The sequence below is a fragment of the Chelonia mydas genome, chromosome 15 (assembly GCF_015237465.2).
Source record: "Chelonia mydas isolate rCheMyd1 chromosome 15, rCheMyd1.pri.v2, whole genome shotgun sequence".
NCBI classification, from domain to species: domain Eukaryota; kingdom Metazoa; phylum Chordata; order Testudines; family Cheloniidae; genus Chelonia; species Chelonia mydas.
In genome coordinates, this window is record NC_057856.1 from 26,699,825 (window position 1) to 26,724,969 (window position 25,145).

General features: G+C 39.0%; 1 protein-coding gene across 12 annotated transcripts in view; it reads right to left on the reverse strand.

Annotated features, from left to right (window-relative positions):
* The window catches only part of CLIP1 (CAP-Gly domain containing linker protein 1), a 114,285-nt gene that overhangs the window by 14,675 nt on the left and 74,465 nt on the right, over positions 1-25,145 (reverse strand). For 7 of the 12 annotated variants that reach the window (XM_037878529.2, XM_037878525.2, XM_037878524.2 and 4 more), the window contains 10 exons: positions 23,090-24,034; positions 21,183-21,299; positions 19,814-19,871; positions 19,463-19,546; positions 17,087-17,243; positions 16,242-16,407; positions 15,928-16,143; positions 11,022-11,159; positions 8,651-8,757; positions 4,900-5,020 (listed from right to left, as the gene is read on the reverse strand). In XM_037878529.2, the coding sequence (XP_037734457.1) occupies positions 4,900-5,020; positions 8,651-8,757; positions 11,022-11,159; positions 15,928-16,143; positions 16,242-16,407; positions 17,087-17,243; positions 19,463-19,546; positions 19,814-19,871; positions 21,183-21,299; positions 23,090-24,034 (2,109 nt within the window). Of the gene's footprint in view, positions 1-4,899; positions 5,021-8,650; positions 8,758-11,021; positions 11,160-12,488; positions 14,775-15,927; positions 16,144-16,241; positions 16,408-17,086; positions 17,244-19,462; positions 19,547-19,813; positions 19,872-21,182; positions 21,300-23,089; positions 24,035-25,145 lie in introns of all 12 variants that reach the window. The other 5 variants (XM_037878520.2, XM_043529742.1, XM_043529741.1 and 2 more) reach the window with 1 other exon arrangement.

Here is a 25,145-nt window from a genome sequence, read left to right on the forward strand (position 1 = left end):
GTTTAATTTAAAAGTCCTGAAAGAAACGGTGTCCTTAAAAAGCTACATATTTAACCAATGCTCACATAGGTAGGGGACCATGTACATGAGTATCACATAGGAGGACAATGGGGGTAGGTGGATTCTATGTCCAGAATCTCAGCTCTCTCTAAGTCCACCGTTCACCCAGCTAGTCACTTTTCCCCTTCGAGATATTTTTAAAAATCCCTTGTCCTGTTCTGTATCCTTCCCTCATCCTCAGATAAGACACTTGTGGATCACACCCTTTTGGTTGCCTTTTCTTGGAGTAAACAACTTGCTTTCCTTCATCAGTAGGCATCGTTTGCAGCTCCCCACAGGCCACCTGTGCAGCATTAACCTCGCACCAACAAGCAACACAGTCCAGCATCCAGTTGCTTGGGTTCCCTCTGGGATGGCCTCATTTTTCAGTGCTTAACTCCTTTTGCTCTCTACTCTCTTCAGACTTTGAAAATCCCTGAAAGCCACAATCATAATGCCCCCAAAATGTGCATCCCTTCCCCAAGTCACACTGTCACCTTGCTGTCAGCTCAGCTGCCTTTTGAACAGTTCCATGGGTGCAGAAGTTTCTCCTGCTCCTGTCTAGCTTTGCAAATCCCACAGCATTTATGACAAGATGGAAACAGAAAAGAAAACATCAATGAAGTTGTGGGTTTCAAGTCAAGAAGGGAACTTTGGCCTCCCTTTTCGTTACCTGCCTGGGGGTGGTGAGCCAATGCAGTCTGCTATATGGACCAAGTCACAAGGAGCAGCTTGTTGGCAGAAAGGGAGATGGAAAGATTATTGTGAAGAATGTTAGGGTATGTTTTAGGTTTATATTATTTTAGGTACAAAGTGTGTGAAAGGTAAAATATGTGGGAGGAAATGAGATAGGAGTTTGAATCCTCAGGACTCTGAGGGCCCATTGTGTTGCCAGCATCACCCTGGAATCTTCGTTTGAAAGTCAGCTGTTGGCGGAGGACTGTTGGGAGAGCGTGTGGAGACTGGCCAGTGGGAGGTGGTGTTGTCTGGGCTTGCTGAAGCTGCCAAGAAGGGTCTCTCCTGGAACTTGTCCATTAGGGCTGACAGATCCAGAATGCCAAGAAGGCAGTGGTGAGACCATACTGGAAGCACACTGGAGTCCATAGCTTACAAACAGGAAACCTGAACTGAAGTATGAAATAAGACTTTCTGGGGCTTGAAAAGGATAGTGGGAACATCCAACTGTTCAATATTAAGTTCATGCAAAGATTTTAATGGTAAATAATACATTACAACTTTGTTAATTCAGTCTGGAATGGAGCTGTTGTGACTGGGGATTTCTGCAGTGGCCTTCAAGGAGCACCTACCATCCCTGTCAGGGACTTCCTGCTCCTGAGGACAGTGTCCTTGTAACAAGGAAGCAGAGGGAGGGGTGCCCTGAGGTAACATTTTCAAATGAGAAGCTTGGTGGTGGCACCTGGTGTCTGAGGCCACGGTCATGACAGATGCCCTTTCTTCCTCCCACTCAGAGATCATTCTCTTTCCAATAATCTGCTCCACTGTATATTTTTTAAGAAGTTGGTCTCAAGCAGACACCACCTACCTTACTGAGCAGGGTTAGAGAGGAGTTGATAAGCTGAGCTAACAGATCTTTCCACAATCTCTTCATTGAAGTTAAAACTCATGTGTTGGTCTGAAGCCTGAGAGCACCAACATAAAAACATTGCAAGCCAGAAAAGCTCCCCAAGCTCAGTATGTATCTGATTGGGGAATCCTTTAGCTAATTACAAATAGCTAATTATTTATGGATCAATATAGATGAAACCCCCTCAGTGTCTGCAGCATAAGCCACTTTAACCTTTAGATGTCAGGATAAATCATTCATGACACTGTATGCATTAATTTTGCAAAATGTGTCATGTGTCCACAGATTCACTAACCCAGTTGACTAACACTCTTGCTAGAATTTATATGGTTACCATAGTGACTGCTCAAAATACTTGCAACATATGCTTGATACCTGTCTTACTGTATTTTAAAAGGCACAAAAATCAAAGAGCAAAACATTGCTACATTTTGGTTCTTTCCTTATTTTTTGAATAATATCCACTGTACAAAGAGGCAGACTGGGTCTATGGCCAACTCTACGTGAAACCTGATTCTCCTGGTTAAGATGGAATTTTACTTTGCACTATAAAGCATCCCCAATGTAGCAATGCTCTATATTAAAATTCCTTCTTCATGGACTCACCTTACAATGTTACTCACTCTGAGAGCTTTCCTACACCATCTGCTTGGGCCCCATATGGACTGAAAGGATAGGAACTCTTATCCTGACATGCTCATTCAGTTAACAACATTCTCATTCCAAGCTGAGCAGAATCCAGCCCCTTACAGGGGCTCTGGAGCAGTTTCACTATTACCTCCATAGAGAGAGAAACGCAGAGACCTGCACTATGGAATCCTGAAAGGAGGCCTACATGCTAGCATGTCCCAGTAATGGTAAGTTTACCCAAGTGATAGTAAAAGGGAGAAGGTGATGGGATTCGGTGGGATTGTGTTAGCACAGGGCAGAGTTTCATGAGCTAGAATCCTCACAGAAGGCAAGTTGACTTCATTATGAGAATCAGAGCTATGAGGAGAACAAGGTTTTTCTTGGATTTCAGAATTAGACACATCTGAGAGGTGCTCAGGAGTGGTGTGCAAAGGATTATTTTTAAGGGAAGGATATTGGTCCTTTTATCTCACTGGCTTGCTATTAGTTTATGAACCGCTAGACTTCATTCTAAGCAGCCAAGTTCCATCCAAAGCAAGAAACAGATAAAAGTTTTGCTAAGCAGAGATCTTGCACATTACACAACCTTGAGCTAACCAAAACTGAGCTGAGAGGAGCTGCATTAAAGAGTTATGTGGCACTACAATTTACATTTTCCATGGCACCAATTCACTTTTGCTCCTTTGTACCACAGCACAATTACCCCTGAGGTCATTTCCCCGGTATTCAAATAGGCACTGTGAATTACATGGTTTGCAGCAATGTGGACTGACGAGCAGAGGGAGCAAACCCAGCAGCCAGCATTTCAGTGTTTCAAGGGCTCAGATTATTACTAAGATTCCTTCCTCGCCAAGGAGAATTTCATGTGATATGAATGGCTACAGTAAGCATGTAAGCTGTTTCTCCTCCAAGCCCTTGGAAGACTCCTTGATACTAGTGCCTTGGGGCAACTCCTGCGCTCCCCTCATGGGAAGAGAGCCCTGGATGCAAGAGAAGTGGTAAATTTACACTGTGCAGGATGGCGGGATTAGATGAGCCTGGCAGGAGGTCCACTCCTCTGCCCAACAACAAAGCACAGCTCCACAGAGGCTTCTGGCTGTCAAAGAGCATGTGCGTTTGTGGGGGGACTGGGAGTGGGGCAGGCTGGGGAGAGCTAAGGCTGACAGATCCATAACTAGGTGATCCAGACTGCTATTATCCCCCTGGGAAGACAGTCCAGGAGCTGCATGGGCTACTGCAGCATTCTCCCTCGGACCTCCCAAAGCCTGGTTCCTTGGACCATGCACTGAAGGCCATGGATTAATAGATGGCCCTGCTGCCGAGGATGCCTTTTCCAGTTGTGGTTGGTCTGAAGAAAGGAGCTGGTTACCTGCAAAGGCTCGGACATAATTTGAAAGGGAAAAAAGGCTCCCATTGGTTGTTTAAGAAGACAGCATCCTATTATCACACCACTACTCAGGAGGCAGGTGAGAGCCTGCATGCCAGGGACATTCCGCAATCATCTTTCAAAGCACTTTGTAGGGTGAAGGATTCCATGCACTATTCCTGTCACAGCACCCAGGAGGACTTAAAAATTGCTCAGGCTTCAGCTCTAAGAGGTGCTTTGAGGAAAGTGTGCCCTCTCAAATCTTGGTGGAGCATGAGGTTCTGCAGCAGAGCTGGAAGGGAGACTTCCAGTAAAGCTTGAAAACACAGAACACATTAAGTGCTGTCACAAAGGCACATGCTGTATGCAATGGCGACGTGTCTGACAGCGGCTCACATACTGCTCTTAGCCTTATTTTTTTTACATTGTACGTCATGTCCTAGAATGACACATGCTATTGTCAGAGGGCATGGTGCCATAGTTCAAATGCAAACTTTGAAAAAATAATTTAAATGGTTGTACTTCAGGAAGAGGTTCTAACATAACCAGAATTATTCTATGTGAGATCTAGAGTTTCAATTAAGCCACTTAACATTTAAGTTCTAAATCTTTATTTGCAAGTACCAATGTAATAAGCTCCATCCACAATAAATGTATTTTAAGGTTCTATTGACATGTACAAGGCAGTAGAGTTTTACAGACTTTACACTGCCACCAGAAAACCTTATACCAACCCCAGTCCTCTAATACCCACCATTTACACCCAATACAGAAGCACGCACATGTGCACATTTCCACCACCATTTTCATAGTAAAGGGGTTTTGAACAGTATTCTCCAAACCACCTTAAAATATTCTCTCTGGAAGGATGGATTTTTAAAAACAACTACAGTTTCTCTTAATATAGGGGGGAAAGGATGTGACAAGTAAGTTGTTTGGAAAATAAAAATATCCCACTAGAGTGTCTCTTTAGTAGACCCTTGCATATGGAGTTGGCTACAGCACATTTCATTCACACTTACCTGAAGCCTTCAAATGGACATCTCTGTTATAAAGATTCTTTATGGGTCATATCACCATCCACCATCCTATGATTCTAACCTTCTAACGGAGGTGGTTTGCAAATGTATTTAAACACTCTTGAAATGAACTATCCCTTTAAATCACAAACACGCATTACAGGGTCATACAGGCATCCATGGAAACAGTATGGATTATTTTAAACAATCAAACTGCAGCATCCTCTAGCACTGAACAGTTAAGTGTTTAGCCACCCTACCTTCTGATGAGTTGTGACTTCGTCCCTGCTCCTGCCCAGCTCCTCGGCAAGTTTAACGTTCTCCTCTTGCAAGGCTGTGAGCTGCTGGGACTTCTGAGCAGCCGCCAGTCTCAGCGCTTCTCTGCAAGGACAGGGAGTGCAAGGTTACCATAGGAACAAGACAGGCAAGAAAAGACTGTGGGAGAGAATCAGCTTCACAGCTTGGAAAAATACATCTAGGTCACGTGTCTAATAGGATCTATAATAAAGGTGACAATCTATACCTTAAATGCACACCGATAGCTTTAACCCCGAAAAAGAGAGCGGTGGGAGCACAACATACAATTACTTCCTTTTCTTTGAAATGCATCTGATACCACTGCAAAGGAAAGTCTATTCAGCGTCCTATTACCAGTTCTACATGGCTCCAAGAGTTTAAAAACCCTCGGATTTAGAAATTTGCTAATTTATGGTATTAAATTTTGTTTGAAGTATGTTATTTATGTCTGAAGAGACAGTCAGGTAGTTCTAACATCCCACCCCCCTGAACAGGCACAAAAACATACCCAGAGTTTTTAACCAAATCTAACACAAACAGAAATGTTTATGAAATTAAAATTATCAAGGAAACTCCATTTGTTCAGACTGAAATATTCTCTGGAATGGCTTGCAACCCAAACACTGAAGAACAGACGAAGTCAGGTGAGCCGAAACGTAATGATGACTAGTCTATTTTCGTGGTCCTTACAGTGAAATGCACAACATAAACAAACATTAATAGCAAAAAAAAAAACAAATTAGGATTTTCAAGTTTCGTTAATCCATGTTGCTGTTGAGAAGATTGGACTTTTTTAATAATTATTTTTAACGGATGTATTTAAAAAAAAAAAAGCCTGTTGCATAGTCTGTGTGTATGTCATTTAATAAGGTACCTACAGAAGTTGGCAGGATGTTTAAAAAAAAAAGTTGCATTTTATTTCATCTAGGCAGTTTTTTTACCATTGTATTTTGCTTTCCTAAAGGGATACTCAGTGGTCATATTTGCCAATATTTCACAGTCGAACACTGACTAGAATACTAAAATATGTTACGATGACCCATGGCTGATGTGCCCCGGAGGGATACATTTATGTAACAGGATTCACAAAACAGGAGCATTGTTGTCTAACTCGCTAAATTACAGTTTAAACAAAAGTATTTCTTATTATAGGATGAACATTTTATCAAGCAACATTAAAAGTAATCCGGTGTGGTGTGTATTAAACTTAACGCAAACATTTTCCAGCCCTTTCTCTAGATCTTATGCCATAGCTACATTAGTTATTAAAGGTCAGGCTCTAGTGTAAACAATTTTTGATGCAGTTTTTCGTGCTCGATTAAGGCAGCCTAGTTAAACTGGATTTAATGTGTTGGCTCACACCACTGAATCAAATTATCTTGGTATGAATCTGTTAGCTAATGCAGGAACACATCTAATTTGAACATCATTTGTTTACTGTGCTGCAGTCCATATCAGTGCTTTGACTTTTGATTTTGGCACTAGTGTGTCAGGAAGTCAGATTCCTGATGTTAAAGGCACACAAATAGTGGCATGGATTTGTGTGAAACTGCAGAATTCCGTTGTAATGCATTTGTATCTGAGAATTTTATTTGATGTCCAAAAGAGCATTTGACAGGGTGTTTATTAACCAGGTAAGTAAAATTCAATCAGTATCACTGCTTCTCTGGTGCCCAGTTTTATACGTTATGCTCTTTTGCAAAAATGATTACCACTTCCACTGAAAGACTTCCCTACCTACAGAGCCACAGCTGGCTATTGAAAGAGCTCTCCTGCATTATTCCCCTCCACAATTACAAGAGTTTACCATCACCTACAGGGCATCCCAAAGGCATTCTGGCAATCACAGACTGCTGAGGAATTCAAGGAAAGCTGTAGCTGCAAAATTCAGCTCCATCCTTTACCAATGTTAATTACTTTGTTTACATGTCAAAGTATTTATAATGTAATAATCTTAAATCAGTATTACAATTACCTGTCAAATTAGATTAGTTACCCCCCACATCCATGAAGTCCAAAATCACAGGTAATTAGAGACCATGTTCAGCAATTGGCTATGATTAAGGTTTGCCTTAAACAGAATCATAAGAGGACCAAGTGAGAGGAAACCAATCTCCTTTATCTAGAAATCCCCTACACGGAAGCCTAAACAGCAATTTCTATACATAATTTTTGCCTGACAAGTTGCAGAAGAATAATTTTTAATTAAATATGGGATCTGCTAACTTCTTGGGGTTCTAGGACTAGAGCAACTAGTCTGGAAATAATTACTTTGCCTTGGCATTTTCTATAAGGGCTGAAGCAGGTGGGAATTACTGATGGAATAAAATCCTGTCACACCAGAATGGGCCATTTATGTTTTTAAAAGGACAGAAAAATCAGTACCGCGATGCAGGTGCTGGAACATAGCATTTAATCTTGTGTGTTCTGCAAGAAAGACTGTCTCTCCTTGCCTGGACTGCCTTGATCTCAGAGCACCAGTCAAGTGTGGGGCAAAAATCCCCTGCACAGTTTTGAAAATCTCAAGCAATTATCTCAGCCCTACAGTCCAAGTTCCAGGTTCTGAATCTCCCCAACAGGTCACCAAATTCCCCCCACACAGAGAGGGTGGGATTGGAGACCTGAGGTTAAGTGTGCCAGGTCTCTAAAGCTTGGGACACTGAGGGGCCAGTAGCCATGCTGTGTCTTTGTTCAGGGGGGGACACAGTTTTAGGCTGCTGGATACCAATTATGAGCTAATAGTTTTATTCAGAAGTTAACATGCACTAATCAAATTGTGGCCAGAGGGCTTTAAACCAGAGAGACTGTGTGTGTTTCATTTAGTACTGCCCTGGGATGGCCTCAGCTAAGGCACTTGGTTACTACAGATACACCTACTCCCTACCTTTTCTTTGGAGTCCTATTGGTTTAGTTTATTGACAAAACAAATGATTATATTAACACTCTAGAGTCAAGATAAATGTGAGCCCAAACAGCAGCACACTCTGCTTCACCCATTGCCAGCTACATTCCAATTTCAGAATCTAGGCTAAGGCAGTCTAGATTAGGAATGGACCATGGTCAGCTATCACGCTGAGCTCCATCTACACTAGAGGCTAAGCGGTGTTTAACAACATGTTAGCTGACACATTTTAAAACATCACATATTTTCCTATGCTAGACAAGACCTGAGAAAAGACAGCAGACAGACAACTTGATTTACACATACCATGGTGAATTTTCTCTGATACAAGTTAGAAAAACCAGGCTTTGCCTGGCAGTGTGTGCAAATTTGATAAATAAGCCATTGATAAAAAATAAAAATCAAAGATATAATATGTACAAAATCATTTGAACCACTAACACTTTAACCAAAAACATATTTTAAACATGTTGCAAGATTTGTTTGGATTGATGCTTTTTAAATAAATTGGTGCCCCCATGTGGCAGAACTGTATACCACTTCAAACTAATTCAATTAATGCATCATAATTTAAAACATCTCCACAAATAATTCAGTAACCTTCAGAGAGCCATGGCAGTGCTCGGTTTCCATGTTTTACATATTTCAGAAGCCAAGTTAGTAGTGAATTGTAACAAAGTACCCCTGTTTTATAAATGAGGATACTGTAGATGAACTGGTAAAAAGACTCATTTATGAAAGTTAACTGCTACATACTCACACAGAATAACTATGGAAGAGTTCAAAGGCTCAACAAACATTTAAATACTTACACTTCTTTTCTAAATTCTTCCATTTTCTTGTTCTCCAGATTTAGAAGTTCTTTTGACTTGTTAAGTTCCTCTTCGTTTTTCAGGCTGTTTTGTTTAAGTTTGTCCAGCTTGGGGGGAGGGAAGGAAATCTTGTTAAAAATTCATGGAATCATAATTTTCAAATGAAATGTTTGTAAATAAATAGTCAAGCACTTGTGAAAATGGAGGCCTGATGTTTTGAACTGTTGCACTTTTTTATTTTTAAGTCTTGGTGAGTGAAGAGTTAAATTAGTCTGTCTGCACAGGGAAGTATTTGACTAACAAAAGTGTAACAAACCTAACTATGTTCAATGCAATTCCAGCAGCATAGCAAGTTAAAGGTTAATTTAAGACTAACTGATAATATTATAAGTAGAAGAACATTAGAAATCTGTCTATCACATTTCACACAGAACACTTACCTGTGTAAGCACTTTACCTACAACTCAACGTTTTTAGCAAAATTAATGCAGTATGATTTATTATAATTGAGTGCTATTTGTATAGCGGTTTTTCCCCCTGATCTTAAGTAAAAACATACATAATTAACCATGTGGTTAAGCTTTACTGTACCTTAATCAGCGAGAAATAGTAGGCTGGATGTTGTGTTTGCAATAATGGAAAATCCATTCTTTTCAGAGATCTTGTTGTTTTGGCACAAATTGTAGAGAGCCTTCTAGTATTTACTGTGCCTGCATCTATCATGTAAGCACTTAGACTGTAAATCTCAACTGTTCACAAGCACTCAGTAATACATTATCTTATGTAACAGAATCTCCAGCTACTTCGATGGCATTATAGAATTGTGGATTTTTTATTTTAAACAACCCAGAAACTCCACTTCTGGCATTAACAATGCCATCTCTCCTAAGTAATCAACATTGCCTTGAAATCATTGAAAATTGTATTTAGATAGAAGCCTATGGCATTAGGTTAGCCTCGCATTTCCCATTCAAAATGCTCATTATCTTAAAGACAGAAAATTCTAGAGAATCATCAGCACAGCCTGTACCAGCCAGTGGGCTCAAGTACATTTCCCCACATCTTTTTATTTCAAACAGTCAGTTTATATTTGAATCTCTGCAGCCTGGAGGCAACATGTGGGGAAAAGAGATTAAGGTGCTACTGAAGACACCACTACCAAAAAACAGTGCAGTGTTAAAAAAAGGGGGAAACAGAATCATCATGAAAAGTACTGTGGTATTTCTTAGGTTGCAAGCTTTTTGGGGACAGGAATTGCAACTTCATGTGTATTTGTACAGCACCTAGTACAGTAGGGCCTTAATCTTGAGAGTGGCCTCTAAATGTGCTACCATAATAAATAGTAAATGATAAATAATAATACATAAATCAGAGGAGGAGAAATGAAGATGCTGCTGTGAAACTTCAGGTCACACAGAGCATCATTTAATAACCATGCACAGAAGCTAAAAACTTTTTGTAGGCTAGATTAGGAGGGGAGAACTTTTGTGGATTATTAATGCTACTATTAGTTAGCACTTCTGTAGTGCTTTTTATTGGCGTGGAAGGACTATCCACTTAAGATGAGGAAACTGAGGCACAGAGAAGTTATTGTAAACAACTTGCCCAAGGCCACACACTGAGTCACTGATGAAGCCAGGCTTAGAACCTAGATCTTCTGTATCTGTGCCCTGCCTACTGTACCATGCTGCATCTCTCATCATAGTAGATAAATGCTGCTCCAGTATCTTGGAGAGCCAGGGTCCATGAGCATATAAGTAACAGAGTATTTGTAATTATAGCTGGACACACCACATTAGAGCAGAAGAAGCATGTAATCTACAAAGTTATATTAGTGCCCACAGCTTCTCTATGTATTACACTATCTAGTAGCCCATGCCAAGATGGCCGTGATGAGATCCGTGGTGAGACAGTGACAAAGGTTATTCAGCCCATTCTTCTCCTTTCCCCCACTCCCCCATATTCCCTTCCCCTTCTCTTGTCCCCTGTGCTGTGATCCTATTGATTTAGGCACTTTAAAAAAAACACTTCTGGACTAAAGAGTAAAAACTAAACGTGCACCTACAGTTTTTTTCTTTTTAGGTCATTGTTATATACAGAAAAAATGGGTTTCAAACAACCTCTCACTTGCAAAGATCAGATCAGACTAACAGAAGGAAGTGATCACATGTCCAGCTCAACATATGACTAAAGTTGTATGGGAAGTGTAGGTACCTGAAAGAGCACATATTCACTGATAAATTGTAGTGCTTTTGACTATTTGGATGTAGATTTCACATGAATTATAATACAGGAACATTTTAAGGAATACCAGAAAGTCTCTAAAGAACTTTGTGACTATTTTCATATATAAACATTTAAAAGCGGTTACTTCATTTTGCAGCTTCTGATTTGTCTGTCTGGAGTCCTCCAAGGAGGCCAGCGTATTGATCTTTTCTTGATGAAGGGCATCCTTCTCTTTGGTCACCTGCTCCACTACCTGCAAAGCATCTTCTGCCATTTTAGCAGCCTAAATATAAGAAAGAATTATTATTGGATGGAACACTCCAATGCAGTAGACCAGCCATTATACTATATTCTGTATACTTTATGCAGAACTCAGTTACTTGCCAGCTCTTGCCCATATTAAATCAAATATGTTAAAACAGCTTCATTTTCATAACTTAAACTGGAAATTATCTGCATTCTGAAGCTGCATAAAGTATAAACAGATCTTAAAAGGTCGAATTCCATGCAGAAATAAATTACAATCCCATGCTTGTGTCCTCATTGAGGTTGATTTTTTTCCATTAAATCCCTGAATGGCCCTAATTATATCCACTGTGATTACCCTTAAACACCCCAAACATCTTATAATCATAGTTGTTCAATAGATATTCACTACCAACAGACTGATCTTTTAGAAAGATGTGGAATTATAAAGAGGAGTTGTGTTAAATTTGCTGTGAGAGGATCCTAAAAGTTAAAATAGGAGAACAAAAAAGATTTAGCTATCAAGTTAATGTTACATGTTACTTTAACATTGTCAATGATGACTTGCCCTTGTGAAATTAAATCTTTGAAGATCATACACAAAGCTTTAGATTGGAGTAAAATATTCTGAAAGTATTTGGGATTAAAAAACGCCCCTCAAAATTCGTATTTTAAGTGGTTTTACAGTTTATAAGTCAAGCAAGGTCTGGCTCAAAGTTCTATTTACTGCTCTGTTGGTGGTGAATGTAAACACTACTGTGAATAAAAAGAACACACTCAGATGGCAATTTATTACAACATGTTTTGAAAGTTCTAAAAAAAACCCAAGCCTGCTAGGGGATTGTCTTGCAATTCCTTTTGTCCAATTACATATACTGGAGTGAGATTTTGTTTTATATCACTGTGTAAATTTAAACTAATATTCTTTTTATTCAATTTTTTTAAAATAAAAAGGTAAGGTGAGCACCAAGTCTAAAATCATGTTCATTTATGCCCATTTACAGTTAGCTAGAAAGTACTTTTTCTACCAATGTTAAATTTCTCCTATAGAATTTGGAAAAAAAAACATTTTCCTTTTTATTCACAGTTTCAAAATTGTTTTCTTACAGCATTCAGCAACAACATAGTTCCTTATGATTAGACATAGAATTGTTTTATATTATGGGTGTTAAAAGATCTTTCACACTCATCATTACAGACAACTTGAGACAAACAGGGTAATATAGCAAGAGGGAAGATAATTCCAGTCTGTCTACATTAAGATGAAGTGCTGGTCGTGCAATTAAAGTGCAGACATCAAAACCATTGAAGTTAGTGCTCAGTGTTAGTAACTGTACTTGACTGGTTTAACAATGTGTTTCAATACCTCAGATTTTTGTGTTACTGTATGTGTCTGAAGAGCCTCGGTTTCCTTTAGTTTCAAAGCAAGTTTGTCCTTCTCCACCAGTAGCATCTGATTTTTGTTCTGTAACACCAGTAGGTTGGCTGAAAGGTCACCATTAGTTTGTGCTAAAAGCATGACTTCATCATGCAGTTTGTAATAGTCCTCAGAGAACCTCTCCTTCTCTTTCAGGATTTCTTCTTTAATCATGGTCAGATTCTTCTGTTCCGCAAGCAGGCTCTCATTTTCCTGGAGCAGCTTCGTTCGCTCTGATTCGGTCACCTCGTGGCTATGCCGAAGATCTTCTAGGATCTTGGAGAGACAGGCATGCAAGTCCTGGAGTTCCGCCTTCGATTTAGTCAAGGAAGCAAAATCACTCTTTAGTTTTTCAATATTGGAGGCAAGTTGATCAGTCTCTGTGCTGAGAACCTCCTTTTCTTTTACGATTTCCTCTAGTTTGGATTCAGATTTTTGTTTCTCCTGAACCAGCAGTTGTTTCTCAGACAGCAATTCTTTATTTTTAACTGTTAGTTGCTCCTTCTCCCTCTCTAAGAAGCTGATGGTGTTCTGAAGTTCTGCATGTCCCAGTAAGAATGAATCCTTTTCCAGCTTTCTAGCTTCCCTTTCTATTGTTAAATTCTCCTGCATAATATTGACCTCTTCATTTAATTTCTGACATTCTTCTTGCAGTTCAGTCCTCTCTTTGGCTAACAGTTCCTTACTGGAGGAACAGGTTTTGAAGGAAGCCATCAGGACTTGCTTGGCTTGTGAAACAGCAGAAAGTTCATTTCCTAGCAGTGTTTTGGCACTCTGAGCCTCTTTCAGACACTTTGAAAGTTCACAGTTATACCCTACTAGTTCTTGATTTTCTTGGGTTTTCTTGTCCAATTCTCTCTTGAGGCTTTCCATGGCACTCTGGAGCTTTGCCTTCTCTTGAATGAGTGCTCTCTTGGCTGAGATGTCCAGGTCATGTTTTCTTTTCAAGTCACATAGTGCATTTGCAGAAGACTGTTTTTCAGTGAGCAGCTCTGCACATTTGGTTTCTAACATGTCCTTTTCTTTGAGAAGGGCATCATTCTGCTTTTTAAGTTTCACTGACTTCTGAGAAGCCAATTCCTTCTCTCTGCTCAGTTGACTTATTTTCTCATTTAGAGCTTTCTCAGCAAAGGTGACATCTTCTGAGGTCTTGGCAAGCTTTTCCGCAATTGCTTTATTTTCATTTAAAAGTTCCTCCCTTTCGGCCAAAAGCCTCCGCTCAGATGAAGAGAGTGCTTCCTTCTCTTGTAGTAACTGGATACATTCGGAATCTGTTGTCTCCCTACTGGCTTTAATCTCTTCAAGCAGCTTAGAGAGACTAGCATGGGAGGACTGCAACTCTACATTGTCTTTGGTAGCTTTTTTAAGTTCTTTAACCACAGCATCTAGCTCTGCTTGCAGTCCTTCAGTTTTCATATTTAAGGTCTTTTCCTCATTAAGAGCAGTTTCTAAGCTTACATGGAGCTCTTCCTGACTTTTAAGGAGTGCTTCCTTTTCGGATCGCAGGTCCTGGCTTCTTTGCAACAGATCATCCCTTTCATTTTTTAAGGCCACATATGTACTTTCAAGAGCCAAATTTTTATCCAAGACTGAATTTCTCTCTGCAGCCAGAGCAGATAATTCTTGCAAAAGTTCCTTTTGATCTCTGGCCAGGTCCTCATAAGAGCTTTTCAGCTTCTGGATGACATCATCCTTGTCTTTAAGAAGAGTGGCACTCTCCTCAGAAAGCTTTTTCTGATTATCCTGCAGTTCTTCTCTTTCCTTAATGTGCTTCTGAGATTCCAGAACCAAAGCATCTTTGCTGGACTGAAGTTCTTCCAGCCGTTGGAGCAGTGCTGATTCTGAAGAGTGTAGAGCATCATTTTCTCTACTTATATTTAGAAGGTCTTTCTGTGTTGTCCCTATTTCAATAAGTAACTTTCGTTTCTCAGAAATTAATGCTGCCTTTTCTGTGCTTTCCTGTTGACTTTTAGTTTCAGCTTCTTGCTTTTCCTTTAAGATCTTTTTATTTTCTGAATCAAGTTCTTCATTTATTGTCCAAAGCTTTTCCTGATCTTGTTGCAACAACATAAGCTTGGATTCCAACTCTAGTAGTTTTGATAATAGTGAACCTTTCTCTAACTTTAAAGCATTTCCCTCCTGTGCCAGAATCTCCTTCTCTGATATCAAACCCCTCATCTCGTCTGACATTAGTTCAATCTCTTTTTTGGCTGATGCTAACACAGAAGTTAAAGACTAAAGAAATAAAGTTGGGGAGAAGGGAAACAAAAATGAAGTCAAACAGACAAATGAGAAGTATGGATTAAGGACAAATAGAGCTATTATAGTTTAAATTTCAAAAAGCGTATATACTGACACACAAAAGTCTCTGGGTAATCTCAACTGCTGAAAAATGTTAAAGCCATTTTTATTACAAAACAATGACTAGCTAGTGAGACAACCTAGTGGAACTAATTAATGATAGTTATGTTAAAGATGCACTAGTTGTGTGTTCATCCACACTAGAGTTTGGCTTTTTAGTAAGACAGCTCCAATAACGCCTCCCTGCCCCAAAAAAGTGATTTAAATAATACCACGTACATAGATTAAGCATGGAGCAATTTTAAAAAGCTACTGTAGAAAACAAAACAAGATTTAGTCAATACCTGGATGAGTTGCATTACAGTTAATCCAGGGAGCTATACTAGATACTGACTTCTAGTTACTTTATATAGTGTTTATACTACATGGGTAATGTACCCATGATACCTTATCCTAAAAAGGTTAATTTGTTCAAATACTACATCAGAAATATGTCAGATACTTTAACTTTCGTGTGTCAATTTATACACTGAATATTCTGCTAAAGCGTAACATAACACAAGGCTTAAGGCAAATAAACAATGAATGAGAGATGAAAGCAAGCAACAATATCCAGGAAACAGAGAAAAAAATCAGTGAAAGTTATTTAAATCAAGCTAAGGGAAAAATAATTATATACAACACAGAACTGATTTACAAAACAAAATTTCAGTAAGAAGGTGCCTGTAAAGAAAATATTTCTAAGTACACTTAATTATTTAAAATCCAGATGCTTAAAATCCCTTATTAAAGAGAAATAAAATTTAATTCCAACTGCCTCTGACTGAAACAGAAATCTATGAGGATATAAAGTTAATTGCTAAGTACCATACTTTGTATTAAATTAAAATATGGATAAAAAGATTATCTAGTAGTCAATAGTGTAGGTGTCCTTTCCTTAATAATACTTCATCTAGTCGATAAATTTTCGCTGAGTGAATACCAAAACCCAAAGTTAATAGGGATGGGTTAGGTTAAACGGTAAAGGAGTAAGTCATTGTAAGGAGAGAGATAATAGAGCAATTACTTGCTTAGAAGACATACATACTTTGGCAAGTTCTGCTTGTTTTTTCAGCTCCTCAGCTTGTTTTTCCAAGTCTCTGGTTTTCTCTTCTGCACTTTTCAGCATCTCTTCTGTGTCCAGTAGATTCTGTTTAAGCCCTTTGATGGCGGCATTGTGCTCAGCAACCATCTCAGAATTGTTTTTTTCATGCGTCATCTGCAGATCCTTACACTGATTCTGGCTTTTCTCAATTTGCTTTTCCTGTCAGATTTTAGAGCAATTTGAATGCAATCAGAAATCTAGGTTTTTTAATACCCTTTCCAACATAACTAGTTAGCTTTTTCTATAGTTCTTCTTACCAGGTCTACTAATTTATCTTGCATTTTCTTCAGTTCAGCCTGATGATTCTTAAGTGTTTCCTGCTGGTTCTGTTCAGCTTTACGTGTTGTCTGTTCCATATTTTCCTGCAGCTGAGCTGACTTCTCATCTGATTTTATAAGCTGAATTTGTAGTTCTTCTAGCTTTCTAAAAAATAAATAAATCAGAAATTAGCAAAATGACTTTTTGCTGAAAATGTAACTAACGTACAGACACATAGCTCTCTCTAAGTTGCAGCATGCTTCTATTAAATCTTTAGTACAGACCAGAAGTTTAGAAACAGGTTTGTTCAAACACTAAAAAGTGCGCAGAATGTTCTATCAAATTAAATGCACCAACAACAAGATTCAATGCACACAAAAGTACCAATGTAAGGGTAAATCTGACCCCAAAGTTCAGGGTTTTGCAAAAACAGAAATGTTTGCATTAAATTATGTTTAAAACAAACACACATTCCCTTGCAGTGTTTGGGTTGCATGCATTGTATTTGTGCAGGAGAACCAGAAATTGTATAGTTTACTTTCTGTGTCTAAGCTAAAAGAAATGCAATGATACTCAAACCCTGAAAAAGTATATTCATTTAGTTTCAAAAGTGCCAGATGTTGTTACATAAATAAGAAGTTATTAAATAATTTTTAAACCAAGTGTCTTTTAAATCCGATATATGTACAGAGTATTTAAGACAGAATGAATTTGATGGCACAAGCTCTGTTGTCACATCAACGGGAATCAGATTTGTTTCAGGAGGAGCTTTCATAGCTACTTACAAAAGGACAAAAAATGTAGGAACAAATGGCAGGAAAATGCTCTGACAGCAACGGGATACCTTTCTTTTAACCGCAGCTCATCATTCATCTTTGTCAGCTGAGAAGAACTATCTCCCGAGGACTTCATTATTTCTGCTATATCATTCTCGAGTTTGGCTTTAGCTTCAGTCAACTGCTGTTCTTTTTCTTCCCTCTCTTTCAATTTTTTCTCCATAACTGAACATAAAAAAAGTTAATATTCTAGTAAATTTAATCCACAGGCCATGCACAACACACCTAAATGCTAACAAGAGACTGTAAACATCAGAGTTAGCCTGGTGCCATAAAATTAGCAAGTTGAACTTCCAAAACTAAAAGTCACGTTTGGGTTTGGACTGTAAATTGTAGGCTCTTGGGTAATGGAAAGGTGTAAAACTCCCAACAGAAAAGTATAACATTGTACATGGAGAGACACAGGAAAAGCAATTAATCAAGAATAGAACTTGCAGTTGATGCTTCACTTAACTATAGGTATCAGGCTGTTAAAAATTGATGCTGGGCTCTACCATTAGGAGAGAAATCCAGCAGATACATTTGGGCATACTCGCTTAACTGAAGTTACATGCAGCTGTCAAGGGAAGAATATTAGACCAACTAGTCTTTAGAGCAGTGTAAACACAAGGAGCAATGAGAGCTACATCAAGTCACTGTAGAAAATGGCTCCATATACATGCAAGCTAATGACTACCTCCAAGGAAGAGACTAGGAAGCGGGGCTTAGGAGGTTTTCTTTTATATACATAAGGTCAGTTTAGACTGCAGTAAAGAGAGATTAGGTGGACGTGTACAGCAGGAAATGGTACTACAGGTTATGAGACAGGGGATGGTGATGTGCTAGCTCGAAGGTCACAGGAGTAGTTAACAACCACACTAAAAAGGAGTCTTCACATGTAAACAGGGTTCATATTCTTTTCATGAGCTGTCAAATGCTTTCTATGTGTCTGTTACAAGGCACATGCCATTTACATGTTGCATTTCATGAACACACTAACGGTACCCCTACACTGCACGCTCCTTATGGCAGTGTGTAGAATGGATACACTATACGCCCCCAGCATAGCTATATGTAGCAGTGTAGATGGTGAGCCACTCTTCAGGCAAGTAAACACATGCCTGAACCTGTAGGGTATGTACCCTACACAGTTCTCTACATGACCAAGCTGTGCCTCCCCCATCTCCACTGATATTTTAGCCAGTGTAATATCCGTGGAATTACCCAGGGTACAATCTGGACTGATGGACCTGTGTCCCCTCAATTCTCCACGCTGGGATGTGTGTTTTTCTAAACTTGGAATATGTCTCAGTAATGTTATACAGTAGAATCTTATAACTTTACATACAATGTTGCCACACATTTTCCCAGGACAATAATGATCAGCACATTATGAGTTTTCAAATGGTACCTCACAAGGCGTATTTTGTATAAAATCCATTATAGTTTTGTAAAAAGGGTGAACATAGGGATATAGACTGTCACACCTCCCCCTTTACAAAGCTGCAGGAGGGTTACCCACGGGCTCACCTGTAGACAGTAGGTCAGGGCCCTCTTTCCTGGACATGGCATCTGCCACCATGTTTTCTTTTCCCTTTATGTGCACAATTTCCATATCAAATTCTGGTAGTATGAGACCCCAGTGTAGCAGTTTGGAATTTGAGCCTTTAGTTCTGTTTAACCAGATCAATGGTGAATGATCTGTTAAGACCCTGAACTTTCTATTAAAAAGGCACGGCTTCGGTTGCTTAACTGCTCACTTCATCAGGTGAACATAGGGATACAGACTGTCACAGTATCCCACTGCCAGAGCCTTTCAATGATGCATGTAGCTATATACTGCAGAGTAGGCACATCCTGGTTTTCACTGAGGCATAGCTACACATTGCTTACTCTCTGCTGTCAGCCGTACCCTGAGTGCGTCATCCTCATTTCCCAGCCTCCACCCTGGAGCATCTCCACTAATAATCAACTTAGATCAGTTGCAATATTAACACATTTTTGTATGTATGTTGTTTGTACCATTAAAGCAGATAAATTACTAATGCAAAGCTTTAACCAGATCCCTGGAATGGACTTAAGCAACAAAGGTTCAACCAGGAAGCTAGCTGAGCCAGGAAATACTTTACCATTACTTCCTTGCCATGGTCAATTTGCAGTGTCCCTATATATAGTTTTTCAGTTGTGTTTACATTTCACACTAATGATGTGTTTTGTTTTAGCTTAGGACTAGGGCTTGGTTCAAACAGGAATCTGACTTTCTAGCTTCCCAACGTTAGTTTGCAGACACAGTGTCTGCCACTATGCGGGTATTAGTCATCACCATGTGCTAAGAGCAGCAAGGTGGCATGAAAGCATAAAGCTGATGGCACATTTCAAACCCTTCAGTTTTGTCATTTCCTTACCTGTCAAATTAGATTTTAACTGATCCAGTTCTGAGGAAATGAGTGCAAATTGCTCTTCTTTTTGGTTCAGTTTTTTAATAGTTTCTATGGAAACAAAATGATATTTAAAAGATAAAGTTAATTCCCCAGTTATTGTGGCTCATCTTGTTAAAGAAACCCTAATTTTACAAGGAATTCATACTACTCAAATCAAACAAGGAGGCGGCAAAACATCCTGTTTTATTCCTAGTTGCCAAGACAAATCCTGCTAAATTAACAAATATAGCCTTTAGGCTCTTGAAGAAATTTTTTCAGCACCATTTTTTTCCAGCGGGTTTTGAGAGGATGCATTTCAATTCTAGGGAAACATACCTTGCATAGATTTTTGAACGCTTTCCGCCTCTTCAGCAGCACAAGTAAACTTGCCTTTCTAGAAGGGAATGAAAACCCAAGACAAGTTTTAACTATCTGGTAATGACACACTATTATTCAATATGAACTTCATTAAAAGTAGTGTTACTATTTTTTTCACTTCCTGATTTGATAAAGACCCACTACTGCCATAGGTGTATTATACATTTTTGACTTGTAATTTATAGTCTATTGTGAACTTGGCAACACAGGGAAGTAAAAGAAAAAAACAGTCTCCCCATTTTCGTTTGAAAGGGGGTCCCCTAGGCAGCAAAGGGAGCTTCTTTGTAAACTAGGACAGCGGTACAGCAGCAGCTCAGCTCTGTACGGGAGACGTGGTTTACGGGTCTCGAAAGTGTAGCGGGCCCCTGGACCTCGATTTTAGAAAGTTATAAACTTTAGCTCACAGGCTGTGGTGGACTTGCTGTTTGAAGGGCCCCATGCAGCCTTGTGGCCAATCTCATGCCAGCCTTTTCATAGAATATCAGGGTTGGAAGGGACCTCAGGAGCTCATCTAGTCCAACCCCCTGCTCAAAGCAGGACCAATCCCCAATTTTTGCCCCAGATCCCTAAATGGCCCCCTCCAGGATTGAACTCACAACCCTGGGTTTAGCAGGCCAATGCTCAAACCACTGAGCTATCCCTCCCTCCTCCATCCATAATGGCAGGAAGAGATGGAAAGTTAGCAACATCTGAGGAAAGACCAGGATACAGAGATAGATAAAATACTGGGGCTCTTTAATCAACATAATAAAACACAGCAATGGCCTTAGAAAGACCACATAGAAAGACTGAGACACACACACATCTTGCTTCCTCCTAAGGCTGGGATAATCGCAGCAGGAGCTAGCCCAAATGTAGAACACTGAGAAATTTTAATTATTATGTTGCAAAACAAGAAGGAAGTGAAAATTTGTTATTCAAAAGCTACTTGTAAATAACACAGTGAAGTAGAGTTAACTCATATAGCACTTATAATGAAAAAGGATTATACCTACCTTAATGACTATACTAAAAATGTGTTATACGATGTATTCGATCTGGCTCAATGTTTTAACTGTAAACCAGTAACAGCTGAGCTCTGCTTAGGCAACAACTTGATAAAGTAAAAGTTAATCTTATTGTACTTTTCATTTTGAAATCCGATATACAAAGCACTTGGACTCAAAGCCTGCATTCTTTACTTTGACAAAAGTCCATTTGAAATGACTGAGATTTTTGCTGGAGTAAGGACTGTTACATTTGACCCTTGGATAATAGTGACGATTTCCCCCTAAAAAGCTCAAAGAGAACCCAATGGGTACAGAAAAGATTTCTGAGAATTACTCACCAAAAGTTGAAGCTCTTTTTCCAAAGAATCTTTAACTTGATTTACTGCACCCAAGTTTTTGTCCAGGTCAAGAAGCTTTTGCTCTTTGCCCTGCAGTTCTTTGGCCAGATTACTAGCCTGGCAGGGTGGATTAGATGGAGTAAAACAAAAATTACAAACATGAATGAAAACATGAAGAACATAAAATCTTGAGCTTCAAGGAAATAACTAGAATGTTCAAACCATCATATGTAGAAAAATTAAAAAAACGTGAACAAAAGCTGAAGGAAAAATGTTGTGTGTTAACTGAATATAGCTGATTTCCACTGCAGGCTGCACCACAGTATTAAACTGCATCTTGGAATAAGTTTGAGACAATCCTTGTGATTTGAAAGTAGTCTAAATTTAGTTCTCTCAGAATTATGCTGCAAACATTCTTTAATGCTAGACATTTTGGGTATATTCAAGTGTTTTAAATTGTGCTTATTGCATCAACAGAACGTTTCTTACTGGAATATTTAGTAAGCACCTTATAACTGACTGTATTGAATATTACATATTGCTGGCATGATTTCCAAAGATATTGAGCACCTGCACCACCCACTGACTTTCATGGGAACTGTGGATGCTCGACATGATCTCTGAAAATCATGCCGAAAGTCCATGTAAGTCCAATTTTTTGGCACCATTTGTGGAGAGGTTTAGGAAAGTGGCCTCATTACTTTTTCTTTATGATCACAGAGCTGACTTGACAAATCTTGTGTGAAGGGGAAAGAGCCCAGACACTACATTTCACTCCCTTCATTCCAAACTACAGTAGCAGAATAATCTTCCACCTGTATAATATAGTGATATTCAACTACAGAGCCATTTTGTCAGTTACTGGCCTGAGCGCCAGAAAAATCACCGAGACACACATAGTGTGGCAATCTTTGCTTCAAGACATTTCATGTGATGATGCTGTTTCACACAACATCATCATCATGTAGAGATGCCCCATCAGCTTGTCTCACTGTGATTTTATGGCTTTCCCTGGCCCGTTAGATACAGCACCTTTTCCCTTGCCTCTTCCCCCTTCCTGGCTAGTAGGAGGGAGAAAGGGAAAATAGTTATTCATCCAATCAGTTTTCCACTCCTGGATAATTAAGGGCTAAGGAGTCTCTCCTTCATCCCTCCTCTCTCTATCTAAAGGGAGATGAATTCCAGAGGCCACTGTATTTCACATTGATGAGGTGATTACTTATAGCTCCCTGCACTAGTCTCACAGGCATTAAACGCTCCACTTATTCTGACTGTGCCCCAGACAGAACTCAAGACACAGAAGTGAAATGACTTGTCCAAGATCACACATAACGTTTGTGGGAAGACGAGGAACAGAACTCATCTCATGACTCCATGTCCTGTCCCTTAACCACAAGACCCCCTTCAAAGCAGTACACGCTCTTCCTAGGCTTTTAGAAACAGTATGAGGAATGTGAGGAAACCTCTGTGCAACTCAATATGTTTATCAGAGAGGCAAGAGATTTTCCTAGAGTCACACATCACTTAATCTCAATACATCCACTATTTAACTTATTACACATCGATAAATACATGGATTCTTCTTGCTTACTAGGACCACGAGTGCCCCAACACAGCTCTCAGAGCAGAGGTTACAGGGTTCATAAGTTCACAGCAAGAAAGAACTTCTATGGGGGCACGACCCACACACCTCTACCCAAACCACAACCCTACAAGACAAGATACAGCCTTCCAGATTAGATGTAGTGGACAGTTTCTCTAAACCTCTTCAGATGATTAAAAAAATATACTGTCCCTCCTAAGACTATCTTCCCCTCTCTGATGAGCTCATGATTGTAGATAAAAAAGGTAGAAATGTAAATTAAAATAAAACAAATTAAAGTAAAAAGATGGATGTTGATACAAACCTTGCTACTCCCATCAATCTTTTCAGTCTCTAGGTTTTGTATCAGTTTCTCAGCTGCCTCAAGCTGCTTGCTAAGTTTCTGGATTTCCAATTTACCTTCAGAATTGGCTTTCTGAAGCGTATCAAGGTCCAAAATCTTTTCTTCAGCAACTTTGATCTGTGTTGTTAAACTATCAATAACTTTGGTTTGTTCATTGCACTTGGCTTGCAGTACCTCTAGCTCCTTTACCTTTATTTCAGCTTCCTGTAATTTGTTTAAAGCGTCTTCCATTTCTACTAGATGTTGATCTTCTGCACTTTCTAGTTTGGTCTTCAGGCTTTCCAGGCTTCGCTCTCTCTCCTCAGTGAGTTCCAATAGCTTCGCTTTCAGAGCTTCAATCTCTTTCATATGCTGAGATCTTTCGTTTTCTTGTTTTAGTTTTAAATTTGATGTTTCATTTTGATGCTCTAATCTCATTTTCTCAACCTGGGTCTTTAGGTCTGCAAATTCAGCAGTCTGAGCCCCAACACCTTTGCTGAATGAAACCTTTAGTTCTTCCATTGCTTGCTGATGTAAAGCAATAGCAGATTCCAGCTTTGATTTCCACAGCTCTGTCACATCTGAATTCTCCTTATTGGCAAAATCAAGCTTAGTTTTCAACAACTCATTTTCTTTTGCAATTCTTTCATGTGAAGCTGAAAGTGCTTTGATCTCCTTCCGATAAGATTCTTCACCAATTCCAAACTTCTCTTTTAGTGAATTTATTTCACTCTGATGTTCTTTGCTAATTTCTGCCACTTTTTCTTGCAAAGAACTTATTTCTTGTAGCAGTGAGAGAGAACTGTCCACATCGCTGACTAGCTTACTAGACTCTAATCTCCCTCGGAGCTCAGCTACTTCCTTCACCCGTAATGCTAGATCTCTTTCTAGTTCCATGATGCGAGATTTTTCGGATACTGTGGCCACCTATGATCAACAGCATTTTAAAAAGAGAAATAGTTACACCATATATAAAAGCATGAAAAGATTTTTAAGTCTCAAGAAAAATCTTCAATTATTACAAATTAACCTCATTAGTATATCCATACCAACCTTTTTGACAATAACTGGCCAAAATCAGATCTAGTCTAATCCAAATTCCTATTCCTACTGAGGTAGCTCACGGAGCATAAATAAGAACAAATGTTTGCTTTACATGGAAATCTATGAACCAAGACAATCTAATATACTTGATTTTGTTTACTTTTTAAATTATTTCCTTTCTTTTAAAATAAAAGAACTACTACCTATGTTTACACCCCTATAACTTTTATTTAAGCCAGAATGTATTTAACCTCCCTTTCTGAAGTTAGCTGTTAAAAGAAAAAAAATTGTTAGGCAAAAGTTTACAATCGCAGCATGTATATAGGTTACCACGGGTTAGCAAAATGCTTCTACGGACGAATTTAAAGTGGAATGATGAAGGGTGGAGAGTTTGCAGTCTTCATTTGTCCTGATAATTGCTTCCTTATACCATTCATATTGGTTTTGAAGCTAACAGAAAAATGCAAATATATTTATTTGGTCTAGATGTACCAATACTTGAAAATCCCATTGCATCTATCCCCAGACTGTCTTTAAAAATTATTCTTACACTACCCAAGGCCTTTCTCAGAATGCCAAAGAAGGGTTAAAGAATTAAGCCTGTGACATGCAAAAGCATCACAAAACCATTGGTTCCTGATCAGGAAATTACTGTCTCCGCTCCTCCTTGTATTATCAACATCAAGATTAAAGATATTACTTACCTGAAATTATTCTTTTTAAGTATTTTGTACAGATCCCACTCTTTGTTTTATATTATTCCATCTATGACCTCAAGAACAAAACCATAATGTGTTTTAAACCTCTCCCACATAACCCATTAACAGCAATATATTTTGCAGTATGTACTGGGACATAGGTCAGGAAAGAAATTTGAAAGCTAAAGAAGAAGAACTGCTTACTATAAAACAGTAAGTGGAATAAGCAAGGATATTTGGAAGTTGTTATCTTGACGGAACAACTGATAACCTTGCAGTCTATCTAGGATATATTA